At 45.2% G+C, this 26,214-nt stretch overlaps 1 protein-coding gene across 2 annotated transcripts; it reads right to left on the bottom strand.

The window, feature by feature from the left end:
* Positions 1–767: 767 nt before the first annotated feature.
* Positions 768–25,127, bottom strand: apoba (apolipoprotein Ba). 2 transcript variants are annotated; one of them, XM_026151169.1, is made up of 29 exons: positions 25,017–25,127; positions 24,446–24,487; positions 23,936–24,048; positions 23,747–23,850; positions 23,338–23,485; positions 22,215–22,361; positions 21,805–21,929; positions 21,652–21,728; positions 20,618–21,074; positions 20,194–20,344; positions 19,941–20,087; positions 19,174–19,385; positions 17,887–18,094; positions 17,639–17,809; positions 17,350–17,553; positions 16,878–17,042; positions 15,257–15,462; positions 14,996–15,178; positions 14,748–14,878; positions 13,950–14,157; positions 13,679–13,851; positions 13,422–13,597; positions 13,212–13,324; positions 12,748–13,121; positions 3,299–10,834; positions 3,087–3,198; positions 2,853–2,885; positions 2,552–2,738; positions 768–2,435 (listed from the first exon to the last, which is right to left on the bottom strand). In XM_026151169.1, exons 1-29 carry the CDS (start codon positions 25,069–25,071, stop codon positions 1,287–1,289), a joined length of 13,107 nt encoding a protein of 4,368 aa, XP_026006954.1. In that variant the 5' UTR covers positions 25,072–25,127; the 3' UTR covers positions 768–1,286. The 2 variants fall into 2 exon arrangements, with proteins under 2 accessions (XP_026006954.1, XP_026006955.1); XM_026151170.1 differs by having other exon boundaries at positions 23,936–24,045.
* Positions 25,128–26,214: the final 1,087 nt, after the last annotated feature.

The following is a 26,214-nucleotide window of genomic DNA, read 5'->3' as shown; positions in this document are numbered from 1 at the left end:
TCTCCTTATTTCATAAAAACTAATAATACAAATCTGAACCTGTGTTATTGTGTGTTCATATTTTTTTCTTTATCTGGACTGAAAACCTCAAACTCAACTAAACAAAAGAAAGACATAAAAGATCATAAATGTGGTGCTTCGCTTTGAGCTTTTTGTCATGCATGGAAAAATGCTTATGCTGAATAGAATAGAATAGAATAGAATAGAATAGAATAGAATAGAATAGAATAGAATAGAATAGAATAGAATAGTTTTAAAGCCAGCAGCATCTCTTTCCCTGCTCCTCACTCCACACTGGACCTAAAGAGTTTCTCTTCACAAACTTCCAGACTTCAAACATCCAGACTGGAGGAAAATAACGGGAGCGCTGCTGATGTCACTCAGACCAGCAGCTTTAATGGTTACAGAAACATCTGCTGCTCAGGTCAGAAATATGGTGATATCATTTTGAGGCTATATCGTCCAGCCCGTACTGCCAAAGCACCCCTAAAGGATGCCAGGTCAGACATGGTTGAATACCTTCTTCAAGTCCAGGAAGCACATGTTTGGCAGATTCTCCTGTCTAGCTCCCTGGTGTAGAGCTTCCCCGTGGAGGCTGAGGATGTTGCACCACACCCTCTGGTCCCCCCTTCCTGAAAAGAGGGACCACCACCCCAGTGTGCCGATCACAGACATTACAGACTGTTGTTAAAAGAAGACCGGATGTTGCAGAATTTTCTTATTGTACCTAAAATGGTACGTTTTCTCAGTTTATGTTTTCTCTGTTCTTCTGCAGGTAAAATAGAAGTTTATTAGATTTGCATTTCCTTCTGTTTGTTTACATTTTACAGCTTTTTGGACTCGGAGGCTGACTGGGGATGAGACACAGATGGAACAAAGGAGGCCAGAGCAGACAACCTAAGAACAGGAAGTAAACCAACATGAGAAAACTGATCTTCAAAGTTTAACAGGAAGAAGCCAAACAACAAAGGAGGAAACGACTAAGAACCACAGAAAGCTTTGATGCTTCTTATTCTTATAGATTTCTGATGTTATTTGTGTAAATGAGTCCAGGAGCTTCAGGAGGACACAATGAGACAAACACAAACTGGAGTTCAGCATCTGTTTAGCTGAACACCAACAAACAGCAACGTGCAGGCTGAACCACATTCAGTGAATCTCACAGAAGAAACGTAATTTATTTTTATCATTCATGAATATCACTTTAAAACAGTTTTTATTGTCAAAAAAGGGGTTTTTCAATTTTTTCATCCATTATGAAACCACTTTATCTTCAAAGTTGTGATTCACTGCCTAAGCGGCGTCGGCCATTCGCTGAAAGACCTCCAGAGGAAGGGTAAAGGTATCTCAATGTCCATCTTCTCATCGCTGACTCTAACGTAGGGTGCTGTGCTCTGGGAGACCCTGGTCATTAGAGCCACACTGGCTTCAAGTCCCTCATAGAAGCGCACCTGCAAAATACTGATGATCCTGCTGGTCCCATCATTTACTCGTTCCATGCTCAGAGCATTTAAGGCTTTCTGGGTCTTGAGTTTGATGAGGTCTCTGTACTCAGTCGTGCACCTCTGCGCCTCCTCGCCGTGCTGTTCTGAAAACTGCAGAACATCTGCATAAATGGCATTAACTTTAGAGGAAATTTCAGAGTTTTGATCTTGCAGGTAGGCGAGGAAACTCTCAGCTTTTTCAGCAACGACGCGTAAACATCCAGCAGCTGTCAGGTGGAGCACGTTGATCAAGCTGATCACACCCTCTCTCAGCTGGTCCAGAATATTCCCCACCTTATCCATGATCTCATCTCCGCTAACAAAAGCATCACTTCCAGGTACGGTGAACCTGATTTTCCTGATGTCTGTAGAGATGTTCTCCACGAGGCCGTTGATTCTTTGAATGGCACTACGGGCTTCCTGGACCGCTTCCATAAGAGAGAGCTTCCTCTCCGATCCCGGCACCATGAACCGTGTGTCATTCAAAAACTGCAAGGCTGCATCTAGCAGCACATTCATGTTGTTTTCACACTGTTTCATGACACGCTTCACAGTCTCAAACAGCCTGTCTATAGCATCCTGCACAGTCATGGACATCAAGACGTCAGAGGCCTTCCGGTAGTTATCTCGCGCTCCATCAGCAAAGTTTTGGATCCAATCCTGCGGTGTGGTACAAGACACAGGAACCTGATCGTAGGCTCGCTCTATGGCATAAGAAAGTGTGTTTTTCAGCTTCTTGCTGCCACGGTTGATGTCAAAGCCAAAGTGGGAGGTGTGATACTTGTTAATGCACTTGAACACAGCGTCTGTCATTGCAGGAACTCTGTGCTTGGTGCCTTCCATCACATCCCAAAGGAAGTCCCGATTCCACGAAGTCTGCACAAAGAATTTTTGCGAGTTTCTCAGTGAGACTTTTACAGCGAAGACATCGGTATCCCTCTCTGGAGACGACTGAGAGTGAGGGAAGACGTTGAGAAGAGTATGACTTTAAACAGAGCATCAAACAGTCTGGAAAGCTGCACTCACAGTAACAATAATATGAAATAAAAGAGTCTAAGATGTAATACCAGGTATCGACTGAACAGCTTCCCATACAACTGTGATGGAGACCTCCTCTGTAAATGCACTCCAAGGAAACCAGATGATGGCGAAGACACGGATGCAGTGATGCCATCTTTGCGGGAAGCAAAGCGGAAGCTCACATCTGTGAACGTTCGACTGCTGATGTCAACGCTAAGTGTGTGACGAGGCTCCCTTTAAAACAGACACACCGTTAGTACAGATATGCTCCAGATCATATGTGATAAACACCTGACAGAGAACTATGGAGAGATGTGAAACATCAGCATCTGCATGAAATAAACTCACAGTGACTCAGCTGCTGAGACTCGGCGCTTCATTCTGAAAGAAAACGAGCGATTGAGGGTTTAATTCCAGACTTTGAATGTTTATCGGATGGGATCTGAGACAGTTCATCACAGCTTCTGATGCACTTTAGTGGTGTGCATGAAATGTTTACCAGTGTACAGAAATGGGGAAACTTATTTAAAGTTAAACCAGTGTTTCCAGTCAACTCTAGAATGCAGCGTTTGTTTAACTTACCGGACATTTTGTGCCAAAACATGTTGCCAGTTGACATTTCCATCAGTGTGAATCAATTTTCCCTTCCCAGTTAGACTCATTGCCCCATTATCATATACGATGGTTGCATCAGCTGGGGAAACATGGGCAAGATTAGGTTTTATATTGCCTTACATGCAGCAATGCTTACAAATGTGTGGTATCAGGTAAAGTGGCGTATGTTTTAGTCTTACCAGAGAGGTCGTATTCCAAGAAGTTCATGGTAGAAACACATCTGGATTTCAGTGAAGTTAATAGGTCAGAGTCCTTTTTCTCGACACTGGCAGTTGTCGACACACTATAAATGGGAGATGAAACCTTCACAGAGACGCTGAGAGCACCAAAAGATGGGATAAACACACTTGAAGGCAGATGGAGGGTCGTTGCAGGGATTTCGATTCTTTGCTCTGGAATGGTGATGGCTGGAAGGTCAAAGTTGGAAATCTGGCGTGTGATGTAATTTAGGCTGATGGTTTGCCCCCCGATGGTCACTGATTTTGGTAGAGTAAAAGGTAAGACTGTGATTTCATATTGTGGTATCTTAAATGAAAGGAATGATGTTTTTCCCTGCAGGTACTCTGTGTTAATGTCATAACCAGGCACTGACAGTACTGGCAGGCCAGGCAGCATGATTTCAAAGGCCTCGGTGCTGATCACCCTCGGGACGCTGAGGTTCTTAGGATCGAGTGTGAAGGGCTCCACATGCAGTGTCGTGAATGGTACATTAAAGGCAGGAAGTGAGATCACAGGGGGAAGTGTGAGATGATCCGGGACGTCTGGGTTTTCCAGACACTCGTCTATGTTCCTTATGGAGCTTGGAATTCCTTTGAGCCATGAAGGCACTGCAATGCTGATCTGAGGGACGCTAAAACTGACACCATTTTCCAAAAGGGTAAACGGTATTGCATATTCATGGCCATCCATGCTCTTTGTGTACACAATACTAGTGGAGACATTGAGGAATTGTAATTTATTCATACTGGTGACCTGATCAAACCTGAGCACATCCCAGAGGGTATTCTGATAAATAGGAATCTTAACTGTCTTCAAAAAAGCGAGGGGACCTTCTACTGATCCAGCCAAATTCAAGTGCACTGCTGATTCATCATTGGACAGCAGTAAAAGATGAGCATGGACGAAAGACGCAAGCTGTTCCTTAACTCTCCAGGTGAGAGACTGCTTCTCTGAGCTGACGGCCAGGTTAATGCTCTGAATGAGTCGAGCATCACCCAAACTGCTCGGCTGGCTCGCTTCGATATTCAGTTTGGTCTTGAAGGTCGTTAAAGGAATAAAGTCCAGTTCTCCTTTAGTGACATGTTTTCCATTTGTTGTGAAAAAGGCCAAATCGACATTGTTGGTGCTCGTGCATTCAGCCGTTGCAAAAATTCGCTGCAAGGAAACTGCCAGAGCTAACTCCTTATTCAAGTCAAACAGGAAGATGTTGTTGGAGTTTCGTTTTTGTTTCTCCTGTTTGTCGAGGTTTGAGTTTAAGACAGTCTTGACAGTTGAACGCAGGCTGTTGGCAGTGAAGTAGAAACTGGCTTTATTCTCCAGATCTCCAGAAAAGATACAGCCGTTCACCATCATAATGTCTGTCTTCCCCTGGGTGCAGGTCTCCAGAGACACATAAGAAGGAAGCGCTTCCAGTTCCCAGTTCATGTCACAGTTTCCTGCAGCCTCAATCAGAGGAATGCTAAAAATGTACTTTAACTTTTTCTTGGATGTGAGATTTGGCTTTGTTTTGGTGTTTCCGATGAGCTCTTGATTCAGCTCCAGGTTGAGGAAGGGTAGCTTGACCTTTGCAGTGTTGGTTAAAGAAGCTTCCATGCCCCTTTTGTTGAGGTTGACAGCACATTCGTGGTTTGCATTGATGTTGTCGTGCTCCAGGGAAACAGCTGAGGCCACTTTTATTCCTCTCGTCCTCGTCAAGCTGGCGGTGCCGTCGATTTTTATGTTCAAAATGTCAAACGCTGACGTTGAAGAGGTGCCAAAACGAGCAACAATGTCAGACTGATTGTAAAGGCCTGCGCTGGCAATGAACGAAATCACAGCGGATTTGAAGGAGAAATCAAATGTCATGTTACCCATAGCTGGGATCGCTATGTTGTTCTGCATGGGTGGCAGTCTAAAAGTGGGCAAGGTTACTTCACTTAACGTTTCTGGAACATGAATGACAGCAAACGTTAATAATGGCAGCACAAGAGTATAGGACGGCACAGAGAACCCCAGAGCTGGGACTTTAAAGCTTGGGGTCCTGACCTCTTTGGGAATGAAATAGCTAAAGGCCGGCATCTCGGCACTGAAAGGTGAAACCTGTATATCCAGGATTGGTATTTTATATCCGGGGACTCTGAAGATGCTAGGTGGCAGGCTAGATGTGTCAGTTCTGTGTTTGATGTACTGTGGCCTTGCTTGGTTGTATGAATCTTTTAAAAATGCAACCACTTTGTCCCAAAACTCTTCAAACTGAGCCTGGAGGACGGTGGCTTTGTCGCTGATTGCACCGTAGATCGGTTTAAGGTACAGTTCAAAGCTGTGGGTGTCAGGGTTCTTGTAATAGTGAAGCTTCAAGTTCATGTCAAATGATTGCTGAGGTGTGGTGAGCAAAGTTTGGAATCCAGCATTTTCCCACAGCGGAAATTCTCTGACTTCAGGGGTTTTAATATGGAAATAAGGTATGCTCATCTCTGGGATAGAGAGCGGAATCGTCAAAAATTCCAGGTTAGCCTCTCCGTTTGCGGAAGAGTGGAAGAAGATGTCCATATCATTGTTTTCTGCGGTGATGTTGTGACTGTACTTGTACTGATTGAACCTTGCCAAAGCAAAGCAGGACGCGTGCTGTTTCACAGAGTTTAATGCAACACCACAGTCATGCTGCAGAGCTACCTTTCCAGTCAGTCTCAGGGGAAAGAAAACCTTCGAGTTTACTTTATTCTTAACATCGAAGGCCACCTCAAATGGATGGATTGTGAACTCCAGCGAGTTGGACATGGATCCAGTCAGTTTTCCATTGAATTCAACATCGTGATAGGCTGCGAGCGCAACCTTCAGGTCCCCGATATCAGCCACTCCATCCAAAACCAAAACACTCTTCTTCACAGATGGAGTTTCAGTTTCACATTTTGCATCAATACTAATCCGATTTAAGAGCACTGATTCAGCTCTTAGCGTGTGCTTGGCTTTTAAGGCCTCACAGTCAGTTTCTCCAACAAATGTTAACTTTGCAGTGCTGAAATTTACATCAAACTCCATGTTGCTTTTGTGAGTACCTTCATCAGCGTAGTCATAAACCGACCACTTTCCATTTCCTGTAGTCTCTCCAGTCACAGTGACTCTGCCAGATTCTGCAGAGGCTGCTATGTTCTGTCTCACTGATGCCTGACTTGAAATTTCATGTGACGGGATATTCAAGCTGTGGTTATAGGCTGTGGCTACGGCTGCATGGACTCCACTCTTTAAAGTAAGGTCCATTTTACTGACCAACTCTGCTGTGTACATTTGGGTTGCAGCTCTGGCGACAGTCTTGGCAGAAGCCTCAGCAGCGGTGCCGGTGAGTATCAGGGATCCTTCGTGGTCAATGGCAAAGGCCATGTGTGCAGCCTTCAGTGTTTCTGTGAACTGCAGCTTCTTCATTCTGGGAGCCTCCAGCTGAGCCGTGACTTCAAACGTGTACTCCAGCGCCTTGAAGCGCGACTTGGCATGAGACGCAACGATGGCTGTAAACTGTGGGTTTTTTGGTGTGGATGTTGAGTTTTCAATTTTTCCTGTTGTAATGAGAGTCAGGTCTTCCGAGTACACCCTAAATTCTCCATGGAGTTTTCCAAAACGTGGGACACAAATGTCACTGGGAATCCTGGGATAAGTTATCTCTGGAACTGGGAGTGGTAAGACATCAAAGCCTCTCCACTGCAACTTGGGAATGTTGATTGCTGGAAATGTTATTTCCGATAGAGTTATTCCTGTGAAGGTGAGATCGGGTAGTTCAGACAGGTAGAGAACTTTCAGATCACCAAAGATTTCCTCTGGGTCAGGTGTTTGGATCTCAAAGTCTCTGATTTCATCTATCAGAGCAATGATCCTAGCTTTGATCTCATCGACATCTATCGTGAAGCCAGGGATGGTGTACAAGTTGAGGATGGTGAACGGAGGGAGTGAAATTTGAGCTGGGATGCTAATGTCCTGCAGATTCTTCATGTCAACTGTAAATCCTCGAATAACAAGATCAGTGAGAGGTACTGTAAAAGTAGGAACTTCAATCTTACCTCTTTTCAGTAAGCTCAGAAATTCATCTACAGCCTGCTTCGTCTGGTCAATGAACTCATTGTCCTTTGCTGTTTTTACAATCTGATCCATCACTTGGTTAAAGTTTGCAGACATTAATTCAACAATATTTCTGTAGGAATCGCTCACTCTTTCGAGGAATAAATACAGTTCGCCTCTGATGTCCATGTCAACAATTCTCTCCCTTGCATCCTCAAGGATATCCTGCACCTTCAGTTTGATGTCGTTGTAAAATGTAGTATCGATCACATTTTTCAGTCTTTTTAGAGCATCAGCCACTTTTGTGTTTTTTAGTTCATCCAAATACGTAAAAATGGAAGTTTGGATCTCTCTGAAAAAGTCCCTAACAGCCTCAATTTTTTTCACCAGCTCATATATTTTAATCTGCTCGTTGATGTAGTTTGTTAGTTCAGCAATCTTCTTATTAGCGTCATCAACGAAGGCACCGTACCGAAATGTCCTCATTGATTTAAGAGTCGAAGAAATATATTCATTAAGGTCATCGATGCTCTTCTTAAAGTCGATCGCTCTGAGCTGATTTGTCACACTGGACAGAAATTGCATTATTTTATCATAAAAATATTCAAATTTGATAGACTTCAAAGCTTCTACCAGTGACTGCACAGTCTTTTCAATTTTAAACTGCTCGACCAGAATCACCACCTGATCCATCAGCTGTTTGAATATATCATCGAGGTCGTATTTTAAAACAAGATCCCTGATGTAGAAATACACTTCATTGATTTTGTTGGGGATTTCATATTCATCAATCCAGTTGACGATAACATCATGGACCGACTCCATGACTTTTGCTATCTCTGAAGGGGGGATATTATAAGATAACTGCTCAACATGCGCAGCCCAGTCAACTGAAAGGAGATACTCCTTCAGATCCTCAAAAATCGACTTGATGTTAAAATCCTCAATGACTCGTTTCAGTTCTGATAGTTTGGTTTTAATCGTCTCCAAGATTTCATATTTGGAGTCTAGCTCCTGGAGAAACACAGCACCGGTTATCCGGAGTTTCTGGAAATCGATCTGTTTCATAATGTCTTCGATGATATCAAGAACTCTGAGAAATGACCGCTTAATTTTATATTGGTCATCGAAGGCCCACGTGTGATTTCCGACATCAGAAAGAACATTTGTTATCTGGGCTTCAAGACGTCCACCCTTGATGTACTCTTCAACGGAAAAAACGAGCTTTTGAATTTTGGTGATGATGTCCGTTACTGTGGTTTCTAAATTCTTCCTCAGATTCTTCACAGCAAGCTCCAAGTCATTCATCGTGACAGGGGAGGCACCGATCCAATCATCAAGTTTCACTTTCACTTGATTTACTTTTTTCTCCAACTCTAGCTCTTGCATGAAGTTACTCACTTGTGTCGGCAGGCGTTCTAGCTTTTCTCTAAAGTTGCTGATGAGCCCGTCGATATCTACATCACGGATGACCTGCTGCAGTGACTCTAAGGTTTGAACCAGTGTGTTTTTGAGCTGCTGAAAAGCTGCAGGAAAGCTCTCGATGAGTGGAATCTCGATGATATGACAGTCACTGTTCTTATCATACTGCAGGAAACCAGACATGTTGAATTTTGCATTTTCTTGTAAATCTTCTAACATTATTGCTGAAAACTCCAATTCAGCTTTCTCTGGATTGTTGGAAATACTGGTCGCCTGGTTGTAAGCACGGTCGTTCAGTTTAGACTTTACTTCCCAAGATAATAATTGATCGCTTGGAGTCAGGAAACCTTCAAATATGTTCTTTACACCAGCAGAGGATTCCCCACTTGGAAGCTTATGAGCTGTTGATATGCCGCTTTTATGTGCAAATGAAAGAGCTAGGGGCTCAGCTTTCAGCAGCAGCTGGCTGTACGTGTCTCCGGTGTGCTGCCCATGTAGAATAATTTCTCCCGCCGCGTTGAAACCAGCATCCACAGTGAGGCGAAAAGGCAGCGCCATGGTGCGAACGCTGCTGTTAAACCGCACAGGTGCAGAGTCTACCTGCGCCTCACAGTCTGATGTTAAAGACAGTCCAGCAAATTCCAGTTCACAGCTGTGAGTGAGCTGGGCGTCCATCACGTTTCCAGATGTGCTGTATTTCATGGTGCCAGCCACAGGTGAGTCATAGGTGAGTTCATAGGTATGTTTGACGCTGTGTTGCTCTCTGTGAGCTGCAGTCATGCTTCCACGGAGATCCACCTTAACAGGCTCGAGCCTTACGTGACCCTCGTGGCTCAAAGCGACGTCATAAAACCGGAGGTCATTTCTCATATTGAATCGCGTAAAAAATGGCTTCACATCGAGCTTGGTGTCTTGCTTGTAGTAAATATCGTCACAGATGAAGTTGTTTGACTCGGAGCGGAGGCTGAGGGTCCACAGGGTGAGGGTGAGTTTGTGGCTGTTTTCTGTTTTCATCTGTCTGAGTGTTCCCTTTGTGTTTCCGGTAAAACTCAGAGCTCTTCTGTCCAGCATCATTTTCACGCTGCTTAATGTCGTTGCGTCGTACGCATATCCCTTCAGGTCACCGTAAAGAGAGGCTTTAGCAGCTGTGACTTCACCCTCAATTTTCAGCTCCCCTCTGCTCTCGTCACCCATCGCTTTGGTAGAGGAGGACAGGGATGCTCCACTGTTGTCTATCGCACAGTTGAAAATGTTCTCCACTGTCACAGGACTGCACTGTATGCTGTTTGTGCCACTTGCTGTCAGACCATTTTTTCCAGCTGTTACAGAAGCCTTATGCCAGACACGCCCTGTTTCTAAGGTGAGGGAACCCTCAGAGTTTACCTGAAGCCCATTTGAATCCAGAGATCCTGATATCAGGGAGTATACCCTGTTTTTGTCGTCATATGCCTGGGATTCAATTGTGAGAAGGGCCATTTGGTTGGACACTCCAAACTCAACTTGGTTACTTAGTGATTCCCCCATGGCTTTGGCCAAGACGCTGCACTTCAGGGTCAGCTGCGTATCCTTATATCTGAGTTCTGCCACATGCTGGAGCATGTCCCTCTGAGCGCTCGTTTGGGACATGATGTATAACTCTGAGTTTTTGCAGACTCCACGGACTGTGTTGTGAACTTGTAGGACTGGTGAGTCAAACTTCAGAGTGGATTCTCCTCGTCCTTCTCGATCTAGTGGGCGTAGGTTGTAGCTGTGAAGGTAGGAAGCGTTGGTGTGGAATGAGCCAATTTTGAGGAGTCCGTTGACGGTGCCATCTCCTGAGACTTCGTCTGAATTTAGGGAGGAAGTCGCATGAGCAGAGTAGTAGAGGGTGGCTTGCAAGCCTAAAGCACTAGAAGCTTCCATCTTGTAATTGGCTCTTGCCTTGAGTTTGTCCGTCACCCTTAATGTTTCTAAGACGCTGACGCTTGTGTCGATGAGGCTATGGCTGAAGGAGCTATTCAGAAGATACTTGAGATTATCATCGCCTCTTCCCGACATCATCCCGGTGCCTTAAAACAGACACAAATGATACTATATTAGTATGCAAACATGGAAGCATGACGTTTTACCTGCTGTAAGACAAAATGTTGGTAAGTGAAGACTCTTCTCACTGCACCATCAGGGCTTTCCAGGCACTGATTGAGAGGTGTTGATCTTACTGTTGCTGCACTTGCAGTTTGTTTTGGACCACAACCCAAATGTGCACTAATCAGTACTAGAGATGGACCGATCCGATATTACGTATCGGTATCGGTCCGATACTGACCTAAATTACTGGATCGGATATCGGAGAAAAATAAAAAATGTAATCCGATCCATTAAATATCACGAAAGCACCTCACAAAACTTGCAACACGCCGTAACTCACCTCAGAACGTTAGCACGTCGGAGCAGTATGCATCACGTGATAGAGCGGCTGTGGCATGCGGGACCTGTCGGTGGTCTGGATAGCATTTGGAGCTTCGCTAGCAACCCGGCATTTAATCTCCGACAAAGTTATCCCCGAGAGAAGTAAAGCAAGTGTGTAAGTCCATCTCTGAATGTAAAGCATTCCTGCGTTAAGCTTAACAAGCGATATATGGAGCGACTGCCTCTTCTTGCTGCTACTTCAATCATGAAACTGCTTAATGATCAGCTGATCGGCTTTTCTGTCGCGAGTCCCTCTGTCTTGTTTGTTTTTGGCCCACTTTGCACCAGAAAGAGGAAACCAACGGCTGAACAACAGCAGCACGTTTAAGCTTGATAAGCTGTTGTTAGAATTTATTTAATATTACTTTCTACTCGAGGATCTTTTTCTACGTAGCTGACGCTGGTAACTGTGCAGGGGCGGATCTAGCAAAGTTTAGCCAGGGGGGCCGATAGGGCATGAACAGGGAAAAGGGGGCACAAAGACATACTTTTCTTTCTTATTCTCATTTAAAATGTCTAGCTTTTAATAAATAATTATCTGACACCCAAAGTTTTAATTTGATGTAAAATGAATAGAAGTCAATTACTGTATATAGTGACTATTAAGTCTAATATATACCCTAGTAAGCTATAGTACTTTTTCCTTTGGGAAGGTACCATCTGTGCAGTCTGCAATTTTGTTGAAGAAAGATGTTGAATCTATTTAATATTTCTTGAAAAATAATTGATTTCTGTGCATTTTTTTTCACACTGCATCAAATTGTTGTTGGTTGATTACGTCAATTAGGCATCATGAGGTGGAGCGTGAGGGGTGGTTCCCTATTTTTTATTTATTTATTTTTGTTGTTGCTGGGAGTTGGAACCCTATTAGTTAGGTTGCTTAATATTTACGCTAAGTACTCTTTAAAATACCAGAATAGGGAGGATGGTGTAGGTTTAAGTTTATTAGATTGATCAGTATTGCTGAACTATGAAACTTTTTTTTTTTGCATACAGGTATAACAGAATAGCTTTAGTGTAGTTGTTGTTTTAAACTTGAGTATGAACTTATACAAAATGCAGCAAGATATTTAAAAAACAGTTTTGTTGATTAAAACACACTATATCGGATTCATATCGGTATCGGCAGATATCCAAATTTATGATATCGGTATCGGTATCGGACATAAAAAAGTGGTATCGTGCCATCTCTAATCAGTACTGTTCCTGACCATGGCTGAACCAGTAACAGGAAATGAATCTGCAGAAATATCACAGTACATGGAAGTTTTCAGAGGACCCCACTGGTCCGATCTCTCTTTGCCTTAAAACCAACATAGAGTCTGACTCAAATTGATCTTAACAAAGACCAACTTAACAGTAATATGACGCGCTGGCTGACAGGTGCATGAGCCTACCACACGTGCTGATTTAAATACTTCATGAGCGCAGAGCTCATTGTTAGCCAGCCTCAATCTTATCCTGTCAGATTTCATAGAGTCTTAAGTGACTTGACAGAAGAATAACTTTTTACCTTCAAGCTTGTATGACAACAGGCTGAAAGGTGACTGGGCCGTGGCCCTGAACTGTGCAGTGTAGCTGGGGACATCGGCGGTGTTGTTGCCCCCAGAGATCGAGCCTTCCCAGCTGTAGAAGTTGCTGCTGATCTTTGTGGATGCTGCAGCCAGACCGAGAAGGGGGAGAGACAAATCCAGAGACGGTGGTATGGTGAACCGTGGGAGCTGATAGGCCCTGGGTGGGATGTACAGACCTATCTGTGGTAAATCTATGAGGGGCACTGACAGGGAGTTTGGTACGTTCAGCTCTTCGGACTTTTTGCCTCCAAGTGGAAGAGGAAGTGAGATGGCCATCTTGTCCTTGTTGAACTGGTACCGGAACAAAGTGTCGCTGTTGAGGTAAAATGAAAGGTGAACACTGAAGCGCTGCAGAACAGGTGGAGCCTATTCATATCTGGAGGCTGATTTTTTAAACACTTACGACTGCAGGAACAGTTTTTCTGGCAGAGCGAGATCAGAGAGGCTTCTCTTACTTCGCAGTTTTGCCAGAGTGGGGATGTGCGCCGTCAGTTTGTCCAGCCATATGTTACCCGCCTTCAAAGTGAAACAAAGACCTGTTAGATCTCACTGTAAAGCTGTAAAACTGCCTGTAAAAGCTGCGTAACACTCTGAACACGATGTTTTATGACACCTCGATTCCTTTTGTGATGATGTGACGCAGTTTCATGTCTGTCTTCGCCACCCTCTGGTCCAGGATCTCATCAACGAGCTGTTGAAGCTGCCTGCGATGAGCCTCCACATTAGGGATCATTTTCTGCGTCTCTGAATTCAGGTCAGATTTCAGTTCCACCTCAAACTTGTCATTATCTGCAGAGAAAATCCAGAAAACCCTCAAATGACTGAATCCATGCAGCTGTCCCCTGTATTGATGAGAGGAGGCACAGTTACCGTATTTTAGGGAAGCTTTTTGCTGGTATGATATCTCAGAGAGGTGCATGATGGTCTCCAGGTCCATGACCACATCTTCATCCTTCTTTAGGTTTGCAGTGAGAGATGCATCGGCTTTCAGAGAAGGAACGACCATCTGGAGTTGCAGCATGCCATCATTCATCATGCTAAGCCTGCATTTAAAACAAAGACGTGTACTGTCGGCTTCCCATCCACTCAGCACAACCGAAACCTCATAAAGGACCCAAGACTTGTTTAATGAACTCTGTACCTGGCACGTCCAACAAGCGTCAGCTGTGGGATGTTCTTGTTGGTGATATCGATGGTGATGCCCCTCATCTTCCTCTCAGCACCGCTCTCAGTGAAAACCAGTTTGACTCCTGCTTCCACGTCATAGTCAGGAATGACGACCTCAGCAGAGACGGTGTTTTTTAAGCGATTGTATTTCAGAGCTGCCGAGGCCTCCGATGAATCGTCGCCTGTTAAGATAAGAATTAAAGCAATTAGCCGGCTGTTAGCTGCAGGGAGCAACAGGTGGACTTTTATCCAGTACGCACAGGAAAAGAATACACGCGTCAGCAAAAATGTGCTTCATTTTTATGAATTCTTTCACTGAAGGGACCATTACACCCCAAAGACACTCCAAAATCCCTGACAACAGTTTAAAGAAAACAAGGATTTATATAATGTGTACTTTATTGATCCCCGTAGGGAAATCCTCTCTGCATTTAACCCATTCACTGTGTGAAGCAGTGGGCAGCCACCAATGCAGCGCCCGGCGAGCAGTGTACAGGGAGAAGGGTACCTCACGGTAGCCGTTCAGTGGATTTGAACCCCTGACCTTCCGATCATGGGCGACCACTCCTACTGAGCTGTCCCTGCCCAGATATAAAATATGATGAAGACAGATATGAGCCAAAGTAAACACAGCACCCTCTGTTTTGTGAGAACGACTCATATTTGTTCATGATGCTGGGAGAGCTGGGAGAGCATGATGGTTTAACCTTCTCAGTCTTATGAACTGAGCTTGCACACAAACACGTCCAGACATCATATTTAATAGCGTTACCTTCTGCCTTCAGGATTAATTTCAGCGTTTCCACCTTATGGCGCCCTCGTTTGCCCTCTCTGACCGTTTCATCTGCGATGGTGGCGGTGTACTCTGAAACTGTTCCTGTTGGCTGGATTTCAACTGCAAACCTGAAAGAACAAACTGTCATTAATCCAGGATTTGTTAGCTGTGTGGTAAAAAGCAGCAATAGATGTCAAAGTCAAATCACAAAGGATTAACTCAGATGAGCTGATCAACCTTCTTACCTGGTTTCTCCGGTTAGAGGGGAACATGGTGCCTGATCCACAGAGGTAGGATTGGAGTAACGCACTGCTGTGCAGAGCTTCAGACCACTGAGCAGAGGCTGGCAATCGACTGAGTCGGCCCGGTCTCCCACCTTGCATGGCCCCATCGTTGTTTGACCAGATGACAGAGACAGCACCTTGGTGCTGCATTTCAGAAAGAACGTGGAATGAGGTGAGTGATAACAACACAACTCAAACAGAGAAAGACTGTGGGTCACTGACCTCACGCTGAAAAGCTGAGTGTTCGACTGAGGAGCAGGGATGGACAGCTTGACCTGCCTTCGGTTAACTGTAGCTTTAGCATTAAGGGAACTTTCATGGTACATGTTGGTGTGCGTCTGAATCCCGGCGTCCACGTAGTCTGGAATGTGCACGCCCATCTGGGTGATGAACTCCAGTCCAACCGAAGGCATGAAGGACAGCTCAGTCTGCAGAGACACAGAGCAGCTGTAACACAGGGATTCATGACTTGTTTCTGCTTTCTTTCTTTTTTCCTTTTTAGTTTATAAGAATAATTTTATATATTTATTTATTTATTTTTCCATAGCATTACATTTGAATTTAACAGTTCAATCTTTCAAATAACGGACAAATATTTGTGAAATTATGATGCATTTGTGAATGAATTTTAACAATCTAAACAGACAAATACATTAAAAAAAAAACAAGAAAATTGTGTTTTATTACATTTACAGTGATTTTACGTTAATCTACATTTGAAATGTGAAATCAGTCTATTTATGTAAATGTAATGATATTCTAGAAGAACAGTACAAAACTGTAAAATACTTTTATATTACAATTTTTTCACCTGATTGAACTGTTAAATTCAAATTTAATGCTGTGGAAAAATATATAAAATGATTCTTATAAACTTTTTTTACATCAAATAATTATTATTATTATTGCTATTTAGAGCGATCGTGGCTCAAGAGTTGGCAGTTCGCCTTGTAATCGGAAGGTTGCCGGTTCGAGCCCCGGCTCGGACACTCTCGGTTGTGTTGTGTCCTTGGGCAAGACACTTCACCCGTTGCCTACTGGTGATGGTCAGAGGGGCCGATGGTGCAATATGGCAGCCTCGCCTCTGTCCCAGGGCACGCAATCCATTATTATCTAAACTAACTGTATATTTAAGTATTATTATTCCTATTGCCACATTCATTGACCTTGTTTATAGGTAATTGTTTAATCACATTAAAATGTTCCTAATTTAATGTTTAAAAGCACTAAAGGCAAAATCCCATGTAAAATTAGGGCAACAAACTGTAGTGTCATTACTGAAAATAACCATATTTTTATGAGAAAGTTATTTTCTGGTATTATTTTGGGCCCCAGCTTCCGTAATAGTACTGTTTTAACTTTATACTTCATAAAAGGAACCAAGCCTGGGGACCCTGAAGAAAAATGTAATTTCTCTTCTAGCTTTTTCACAACCTTAACTCCGGAGCTTCCTTCATGCATGGGAATAACATGGAGAGTTAAAACCCAAGCAGCGAGCTAAACAGGCACCGATAACTACAAATATGAAAGGAACAGACCAAAGAACATTATTAAACTTGGACAATAGCAAATAAAACTGTCTGACAATTCAGAAAGTTATGATCAGGAACATATCCAGAAAAAAAATTAAACAAGTAAATATTGTAAATCTTGTATTTAAAGATGTATTATATATTATATCTTGTTGTCCATATACAGTACCTTTGGAATAATGTTTCTATACCAGTGTTTTGCATCCGATGCAGCAGCTCTATATCCTACAGGTTGCAAGTTGTATTTGTTTTTTGTTTTTTGGCCTGTCTGGGATTCATGACTTGTAATGTGATGAAGAGCAGCAACATACCGCTGCCGAGGGTGTCAGGCCTCCTCTGACACCTGGTGCAAACACACCAGCTAGTGAGAACTTGAGAGGGAAGCCAGATGCGGTGGGTAGAGCAAAGGCATTCTCCATGAAGATGTAGTGGGCAAAGACTTCATTGTCAGTCCTGGATATGAGCTCAGAGAACACCTTTTGGAAAGAAAACAGGAGAAAACAAACATGATGGGAGAGTCCACTATCACATCTGGATCCTCTAAAAGCACCACAAAAGTTGCTCCAGAGTAATTTTTAGATCCTAAACCTAAGCAGCAAATAAAATTAAAAAGTGAAACAAAACTAATGAACTAAATCATCTGTGATCCTCTCCTGATGTTATGAACTGTTTCGTTCTAATGTCGCCATGCTGGCTGCATCGAGGCACCGTTGCACACTGGAGCTGTGTGCCACTTCCTGCCACGATCAACACACCAAACGGTCAGGAGACAGAATATCCCACCTGGGCAGGTAGTACCCTGATGAAGACGTGGTAGTACATGAACAGAGTCTCAAACATTTTCCTCATCTCGCCGGTCTTCAGATATCCAATCTCATTCCCCAAAAGTCGGAGGTAGGCGGCGGCTTCAGGCGCTGGAGAGGAGCTCACATCATTCACAAGTTTCTGGATTCTGTCTGCCATGTCTTTCAGAAAGTCTTCTGGGATCTGAGAGCACAGGACAGTCTGTGTTTCAGGATGTGACATAGCATTTGCTCATGTGGTAGCTCCGTGTACGTGGAGAACCTCTCACCTGTCTCTTCCTTCTGTCTCGTTGGGGTGCTATTCTGTCCAAAATGGCTTTGAGCATTGGGGCTTTGTCCTGCGCCAAGTACATCAGTCTGGAAATGGATTCAGGGAGCAAACCTCTCTCCCCAAAAAGAGCATCGATCGTTGGTTCGAATCCCGTTCCTTCAACGCCGACCTTAAAAAGGAGATTTTAAATGTTTGGACCTCGACAGAAAACTGATTTTTGTACTGCAGATTCATGTCATTCAATACCTCGAAGATGTCGTAGCTGTAGTCAAACACCTTCAGCGTGGTCTCCAGCATCATCTCCTTGGGTAAGGTGTCGCTTCCATCAAAGATGATGTTGCTCTGGATTGATCCCAAGGAGGAGTCCAGCTTGTAGTTGCGGGACATGCCATCAAAGATGGCGCCTGTGGGTGACGGCTGGCCATTCAGGGCCGACTCAGTGTACTCCCTGAGTCTTTGGAAAGGACAATAAATGATATTTAATAGTGTTTATTAATATAATGCAGAATCAGCAGCACTTTTGTTTTTTCAGTCATGATCAGTCGTGTACAGATCCCCGGCCGGTGCCCTCCTCTTGCTACGGTGGCTATCTATCAGCCCAGAGTAATCACAGATACAGACTGTACATGAGACATCTAGTGGTGAGGTGAAGAAGTGCATGTACAATCAATATGATTGTATTTTCAAACAAAGCTTCTTTCTCTGCTTTAACTTAAGTCCCTCAGCTGTGAAAGCCTAACGAGGGCTTTAACGAGGTACAGAGCAGGGAAGCCTGGATGGATGGTTCCTGTCCTTTCTCCACTTTGCACTCTGATATTTGGACCGATACCATCTTTGCTCATTACACATGTCAGCCTCAGCTTCTGTTTATTTCTTATTTTTAAAGTCTGCTGCAGTACTGTTATTCAGAAAACTTCAGTTTATTTTTTACTTTACTTTGATTTCAACCAGCTAAAGATGTGGCTGCTCAGCGAGTTTCTGACTTTCTCTGTCTGTAGTGTTGGTGCTTAGTCCATTTAATGTCATCACATAATAACATAAATGTGTGAATGTGCTGGAAACACGAATAACATAGGAGGATGCGTTCAACGTGCAGGTAATACTCTTCCAATCTGAGATTGTTTATAACAGGAGGATGTAACCACCGCAGTGTCGAACAGGCCGCAGGGTTTCTATCATTGCCCTGTAACCATCATCATCCACGTCACGTCTTTGCCCTCAGAGTCAAACACACTTTGAAGTCTTGATGTTTAAAAACCTCGAGTGAACATTCTGGATGTTTCAATCGAACCAACCTGACATAAAACCCAGACAGCAGACGCTCAGGTGCTAGTAACAAAGTAGCCCTGCCCTAAATCGTTTCCAAAATGAACTTCATGTTTTCTTGAGTCAGACCTGAAACTAGAGGCCGAGCCCACTGAAAGAGTTCACTGAGTTCAGAGATGACCATCCGCCTCATTTTCTCACAGACCTCTATACAATCAGATTTCAGAGGAGTCGCCCCCTGCAGGACATCCCTGGTCGTTCACTCACTGCTGTATTTGTGGTTCGTCTGAGTTTCTGATGTTGTTCAGGTAAGACACCACGAAGCTCCTGAGCTGCTCGTCCCTCGTGTTCTCCAAACTGCTGACGATGTCTCTGATGGTCGCTCGGTCCGGGCTCTTCATCAGAATCAGGAAAGCTGCTACACGCTTTTCTACGGGGCTGTGATCGTCCCGGTACACCTCCACGAACACATCTCTGACCTGTAACCAACCACACGGGGAGTGACACATGAATACAATCACGTGTATACTGAACATTTTCAGAGTCAGTATCTGTTCATTTTGAATTTGATGCCAGCCTCACGTTTGAAATGTTCAGGAGTATGTCTGTGGGTACCTGCTGTCCAGGTGTTTGAACTGAGGAGCTGGACTGGTGTGTTCTTGTGTTTGTGGCTCCAGATGTTTCAGCGGTCATGACTGTACTCATGTGCCCCCTGCCATACTAGCAGAGATGCTGCTTTAACCTGTAAGCTGAGAAGCTGTGGTGATTCCTCTCCTCCTCAACCCAGAGGAATTACCACAGCTTCTACTCGGCGCCAGTCCACCTTAAATAAGCTCAGAGGAGGTGGAGGTGCTTCTGGTTCAGTCTGAGCTTCCTGTGTGGATGCAGTGATGAGCTACGTTCATGATGATGGTTCTCAAACATTCTCAGATTCAAAATGAGCAGATGAGTCTGACATGTCATTTTTGGACTGTTTCAATCATTCCCAGATCAGTCTGTGTGAGAGATGTGTCCATGTAAGAGAGAGACTTTACCTCATCACTGACGTCCATCCGTCTAAAGGCCTGTATGGCTGCCTTTTGATATGATAGTGGGACTTCTGCTTTCTTTGCACATCGTAAAATGGACGAGATCAGGCTGGGGCTGACGGCTTGCATGGCCTGACCCATGACCCCAACGACCTGCAGATTAGAAATCAACATTTATGCGGAGGACTGAAGCCCCGAGACAGCTTTCAGCAGAAGAATACGTCCATGGATCTAAAACTACATGACACGCTTCACGTACCCTCAGGACAAGGAAGGACATCTCTGCGGGGTCAGGAGGAAGGTCAGAGTCGTAGTGTGGGACTGAGCAGTCGTTTAAGAGCACCTCCATGAACTTTGACACGTCTGTGAGCACATCCGTGACCTCCGGCGTTACCGCGTTTTTATGGATCCTGTGGATGAAAAAGAGTGTGGTCAGCTGCTCAGGTCAGATGATGCGTGATGCTGCAGGCATGACTGAGATGGAAACTGTTATGATCACGGGTGTGCTAAGCAACACCACGCTGTCTGCCCAGTATGGTGACGAGCACGCCCTGTCGGCCGTTTATGGCTGACGACGGTTCCACCTCCATGACCGATACTTCCTCACGTGTGACACTGAGACATGGGGACCATGGGTCTCCCTCTAGTGGTCACCTGAAGCACTGCATCATAGCTTTACTTACTTCTTCACTGTGTTGGCCAGAGCGTACATGATGGGCTTGCTCTGTTTATACTGAGCCATGCTGAGCATGTCTCGCACACGTGCAGCATCAGGGTCAGCCCGCAGACTCAAGGCGTAGACCAGAGCGTCTGTCTCCAGGGAAACGCCGTCGATGGTCCGGATAATCTGCAGGATGGCGCTGGTGCACTCTGAGGTCCCGCACTGGAACAGGGCCTGCCAGGTGAGCCAGCCTGATGTCGCTCGCATCTCAGGGACCGCCCGGCTCAGGGTCTCGTTCCTCAGGGCGCGCAGGCCGGACACCAGCTTATGGAAAAGCCCCGCCCTTTTTTGACCCTGGTCTGAGCCCGCTAACGTCACCAGCTCCCGTAAGGTGGTCAGAACATCGTCTCCTGTCTGCACTGGAGATTTATCTTCAGGATCTTCAAAGTGAAGGGGCCTCACCTGGTCGCGCTCCACACCTGCACACAGACACATGTGATGTCACTTATTCATTTCCCAGTAAGAGGTGAGTCTCATTTAAAAATGGACGTCAGCAGTGGTTTATAAAACTTTAATGAAGAGACTTAAATTATTTTCCTGCTGGCCATGTAGGGGTGCAGCTGCCTGTTGCACCGACGTGTACGGATGGATGTGGTCACATGACCTCACCCACGTTTCAAATCTTCAGAATTCAGAACTGACAATATTTTGTTGTCCAAATTAAATCCTCAAACTTCACTAAAACTCAATGTCAGACTTCTTGGATGATCTGTTAGTCAGTGACCTCCCAGCAGCCTTATTATTGGTCACATAATGTCATTAAAAGTCCTCAAAAAAGGATCCAACAGCACAAACACGGTCCAGAGGTCCAGTTCAGGTGAAGCTAGCAGACAGCTATAGCCACCTGTGTCACCATCCACCTGTCAGTCAAAGAGGCCACGCCCCAGTAATGCAAACTTTAAGCCTTAAGTCAATTTAAACAGGTGACACGAATCACCTGGGGACACAATAATCCCCAGGTGTGAAACTCCACAGCTGACTGGAAAGCTCACTCACTGAAGTCTCTGTTGCTGGTCCTCCTGTTGCTCTGGAAGCGCAGCTCCTGCGTCAGCTCTGACGACACCATGCTGTCCCTGCAGAGCAGATTAAAGCTGAGGCGTAACGGCGCCCTGTGCACGCACACAAACATGCAGTCAGGCGGTGACTCACGTGTGGGAGAGCGGCAGGTAGCTGTGGTTTTCTGTGCACGAGGCTGTGGTGATGTGCCTTTCCCTCCGATCAAACTGGTAGCTGCAGCTTTGAGTGCTTGTGATCAGCTTGGATATCGGGCTGTGCTGGAAACACAAACCTGACTTCAGAAAACATGTTTGCACCATTTAAACTCCTTTTTCGTGACTATTGTGACACGGAGGCTGTATTACTGTGACATTACTGTCACGAGGTCTGCGGTCAGCCTCAGCGAGCTCACAGACAGGACAACATTAAGTAGAATAATTACAGGTGATGTTACATCGTTAAGGTGTGTGGAGCTGTCTGAGTGCTTCGTGCATTTGTTTCTGCAGTAATCAGGAAATCAAACTGAGGGTAAAGAAAAGAACAAACTGCTTCTGAGTTCCCACCAGTCTCTGCAGCAGGGCCAGCGGGCTGTTGGTCAGCTCTCTGCTGTAGAACTGGTCACACTGGGACAGATCTCTGACCAGCGTCACACCTGTAGCAACATCACTGCTCGAGTTCACCAGAGTGACGCACTGACCGTGCACGGTGCTCTGAAAAAGGAGAAAACAGCAGAAAAAAGGATAGTAGACAGGTCCTGAGGTCACACAGGTGTGATGTTTACAGAACTTTTATTTTGAAAGGTCGAATGTAAGGCCGAAGGAGGAGATAAAAAAAAAGGAGACAACAGAAAACGGGAGATGAACAAGTTAGCGCTGCAGACTGTGTTGCCGCCGCAAGCCTGAGAATTAAAGAATGGAACTGAGAAATACTGAAGGTGTCATCATTAATGTTTGAGGCATGCAAACATTACAACAGGGATGGGCACAGTGAGCGTGGTCAGGGGCCCAACGGCCAACACCATCACACCATCACACCACAGCCTGAGCACCGATACAGGCTTTCATGCATTTGCAGCAGAAATCAGGAAACCGTTTCCCATCTGCTGTTGTCCTGTTTCATGAGTCTGTGTCAGTCGTTGCCTTTGTTTCCTAGTGTGGTCTTCTGCTGCTGGAGTCCATCTGCTTCAAGGCACAGAGATGGTCTTCTCACGAGCTTATTTGAGTTCCTGTTTCCTTCCCGTCAGCTTCCTGCTCGTTCTCCTGTGACATCAACAAGGACTTCCTCCCTGCTGCTCACCGATATTTCCTCTGTAAGCTCAGAGATGGTTGGTGGGAAAACCGCAGCAACACTCAGACCAACAACCTCGCCACAGTCAGTGAAATCACTTTTCTTCCCAATGCTGAAGCTCAGGCCGAACATCAGCAGGTCGTCTTCGTCACGTCTGAATGCAGTGAAGAGGCGTTACCCTGCTGTGACCTTTGCTAATCTTGTGGATACGAACACATAGTTGAAGCAGGAAGTGGGCTTAAAACTCAAAACCTTCATGTTTTCCACTCTTGGTAAGTTTGAATTTCTTTACTGACAGAAAAAAAATCCTGATAAAAGAAATCTTTTTGTTTTTCCTGAAATAAACTATTTCCTGTGACAACACTGATTATGGTTTGGAGTGTTTCAGAGGACGCTCACCGTGCGGCCGCCCTGCTGGTCCTCCGTGTCTGGCACCATGAGAGCAGAAACGATCCCTCTCTTGATGTTGAGGATGCCGATCGCCTCGTCGGCGTCGGGGTAAAGCTGAATGTTGGAGACACCCTGCAGGGTGAACTTCAGAGGGTTCCTGGATGAACAAAGACAGTGAAACCTGATCAGAGGGGGGCGTGTTCAGCCGGTGAAGGTGCTGCTCCTGAACACGCCGCTGCTGTGGACACAAAGGCTCGATCTTTAAAACGTAACACATCGAATGTTTTCTGAGGGGAGCAGAGTGTCGGAGCCTGTCGGGGTCATAAACCAGCCTCACTCGAAAATGTGCTCGCTGCACCAAAAACCGACATGGCAGCAGCATGCCATTTTAATATACAGTCTGTGTTTTTGCACTCACCTTTCCATGGCGGCCTGGAAGGCGTCCGAGCTGGGGGCCGGCCTGAGGGTGCAGCCCCTGGTGTGCATGATGAACTTGCACAGGTGGGGGACTTCGACCTCCACCTGACGAGCGGCGATAGCAGAGCCACGGTCAGAGAGGAACATCGTGTCATCAGGTGAAAAACGGGACGCATAAACAGCTGTTTACCTGACAGGTGAGCGCATGGCCGTCTCTCAGGTCGGCGGCGCCGGTCACGCTGTTCCGGCTCTCTGTGCTGTACCGATACACGTACTTCCTGAAGGCCTTGAATCTGGATGCTGCTGTGGGGGGAGGAGAGGGTCACATGGTCAGGGCTTTGCTCCTTTATGTGAAAAGGCTTCGATGGTTGTCCTCTTGCTGCATCTCAGGATTGGCTTTCCACACCATGACTCAGCAGCTGACCTTTGACCCCGTCGTAGGTGAGAGTGAGCAGCAGCTCTCATTCACAAACAGGACAGGAGTCCACGAGCCGCTATCTCCAGAAAACAGGCCGTGTGTTTATCAGTGCGCCATTGATCTGTTAGCAGGTCGATGTGTGTGTTTGCACACAGTGCACACACTCGACCTTCTCCAGCGAGGAGAAAGTCCACAGTTCTTTAAATACGTAATATTTTCAGCTCAACCTTAATAAAAATGAATAAAAATGAGTTTGCATGTTTAAGAGTGAGGATGACTTACACTGACACGCTGCAGTTTGTTGGTCCACGTCCTGCCCGTCCTCTGGAAGAAAACACGATCAACATACTTAACAGTATTTTAATATTGGAGTAATGAGAGCGGCTTCTAGAGGCCAGAAGGACGCAATTATAATAAAACCTTAAAAAAGAGCCAAGATCACACCGACGACTGAAGCGTTCCATTAGAAATAAACATTATACACTCGAATACAAACATTTGAAATTTAGATTTGTTTGTGTAAAAAGTGATTTTGTTGCGTTTGGCACACATCAGAGAGACAAGTGTTTCCTGTCTCAGATCTGATGGCTCATATTCACACTTTTATAATATGAACAGCATGAAAAGCTGACGCGCCCCAAAGGGGACCCGTGTCTCCGGCTGGAGTCAAACTGACAGATGGACGCGAGCACGACTACACCGCTGGAAGCACCGAGTTTAAAGTAGGAAAGAAAACAATGAAAGATCCCAGAGATCAGTGAGAGAACAACTTTTTCATCCATGTAGAAAAACGGCTTGAGTGAGACTAACAGAGCGTCCTCGTGTGCGTGCACGAGGACGGGTCGGTACTTACGAGCCCGCGCGCAGCAGCCGAGCAGCAGCAGCAGACACAGCTTCCTGTGACCCATGATGGGCTGCAGGCCTCCTCCACACTGACACAGCAGCACCTCTGCTCAGCGTTTATGAAGACCCTCCTTCTGTCCCGCTCAGAGGTCAAAGTTCAACTCTGTCTGGTCGTTTCATCCCTCAGAATTAAAGTGTAGTCTGTGATCAGCACTGCCCCCCCCCAAGAATTCAATCAATAATTTACAGTGATGATGAGACGCAGCAGGTAAAACCACAGAGGTCAGAGTGGTGACATCAGCACGGCGTTTATTTTTTCTTTTATTCATCTTAATTCTAATATATGTACAAGCTGTGACCCCGCCCCCCATTGGTGATAAAACCCAGGTGTGACAGACACAGGTGTCCCATTTAAAAAACCACACTCACTGACTGCCCCTGTTTAACTGTAAATAAAAGATGGACATGGCCGCCATGACTGGAGTTTCTGGCTGTAAACATGAGGTTTAACACGAGACTGACTCACTGCTGCCTCTGCTGGACATGAGAGGAACTGCAGGTTTTACTGTTTCAGCACTGGACAATTATTATTATTATTTGAATTTATTGTCAGACCTGAGCTGGGCTCCTGCTTTAATGTGCCATCACGCTGCTGTGATCTTTGCTTGTGAGCTGAGCTCTCTGGAAGCTCAACGTTACACAATGCTGGACTCACTCATACTCTCGGCAGGTCAGAAGGGGTATCTGAGGTGAATGAGAGGACAGTTTAAAGTACGTATGGATTAAAAAGATAAGACGTTAAAGGGCAGCAGAGTATAGCTGGTCACACCATGTCAGCTCATCAAACAGCTCCCGCCTGACCGTCACAGTTACCTGACAAAATCCAGGTTAAAGATCAATTTATTTCAGCTCCCTGCTGTGTGTTCTGCAGCTCTATATACATATTGACAGAATTAACAGAGAAAAGGTGCTCTTATAAACTATACAAGCCAGTTTTTGCAAAAAGAAATAATAAGGATATACAAACTAAGCCAACTAAACAATAGACAGGAGGATGTGCAGAGGGCCGGAGTGACAGAGGAGGATGCTGGGATAGGAGGAAATGGAGGACCTCTAAAGGGAGCAGAAGACGACGACTGCAGAGCAGCAGGAAACTGCACGCTCTGTTTGTGCTACTATGATGTTGGTAAACCTGCATTTAAATCAAA

The sequence above is a fragment of the Astatotilapia calliptera genome, chromosome 19 (assembly GCF_900246225.1).
Source record: "Astatotilapia calliptera chromosome 19, fAstCal1.2, whole genome shotgun sequence".
NCBI classification, from domain to species: Eukaryota; Metazoa; Chordata; class Actinopteri; order Cichliformes; family Cichlidae; genus Astatotilapia; species Astatotilapia calliptera.
Note: the sequence above shows the minus strand (reverse complement) of the source record. Positions and strands in the feature narration are given on the sequence as shown.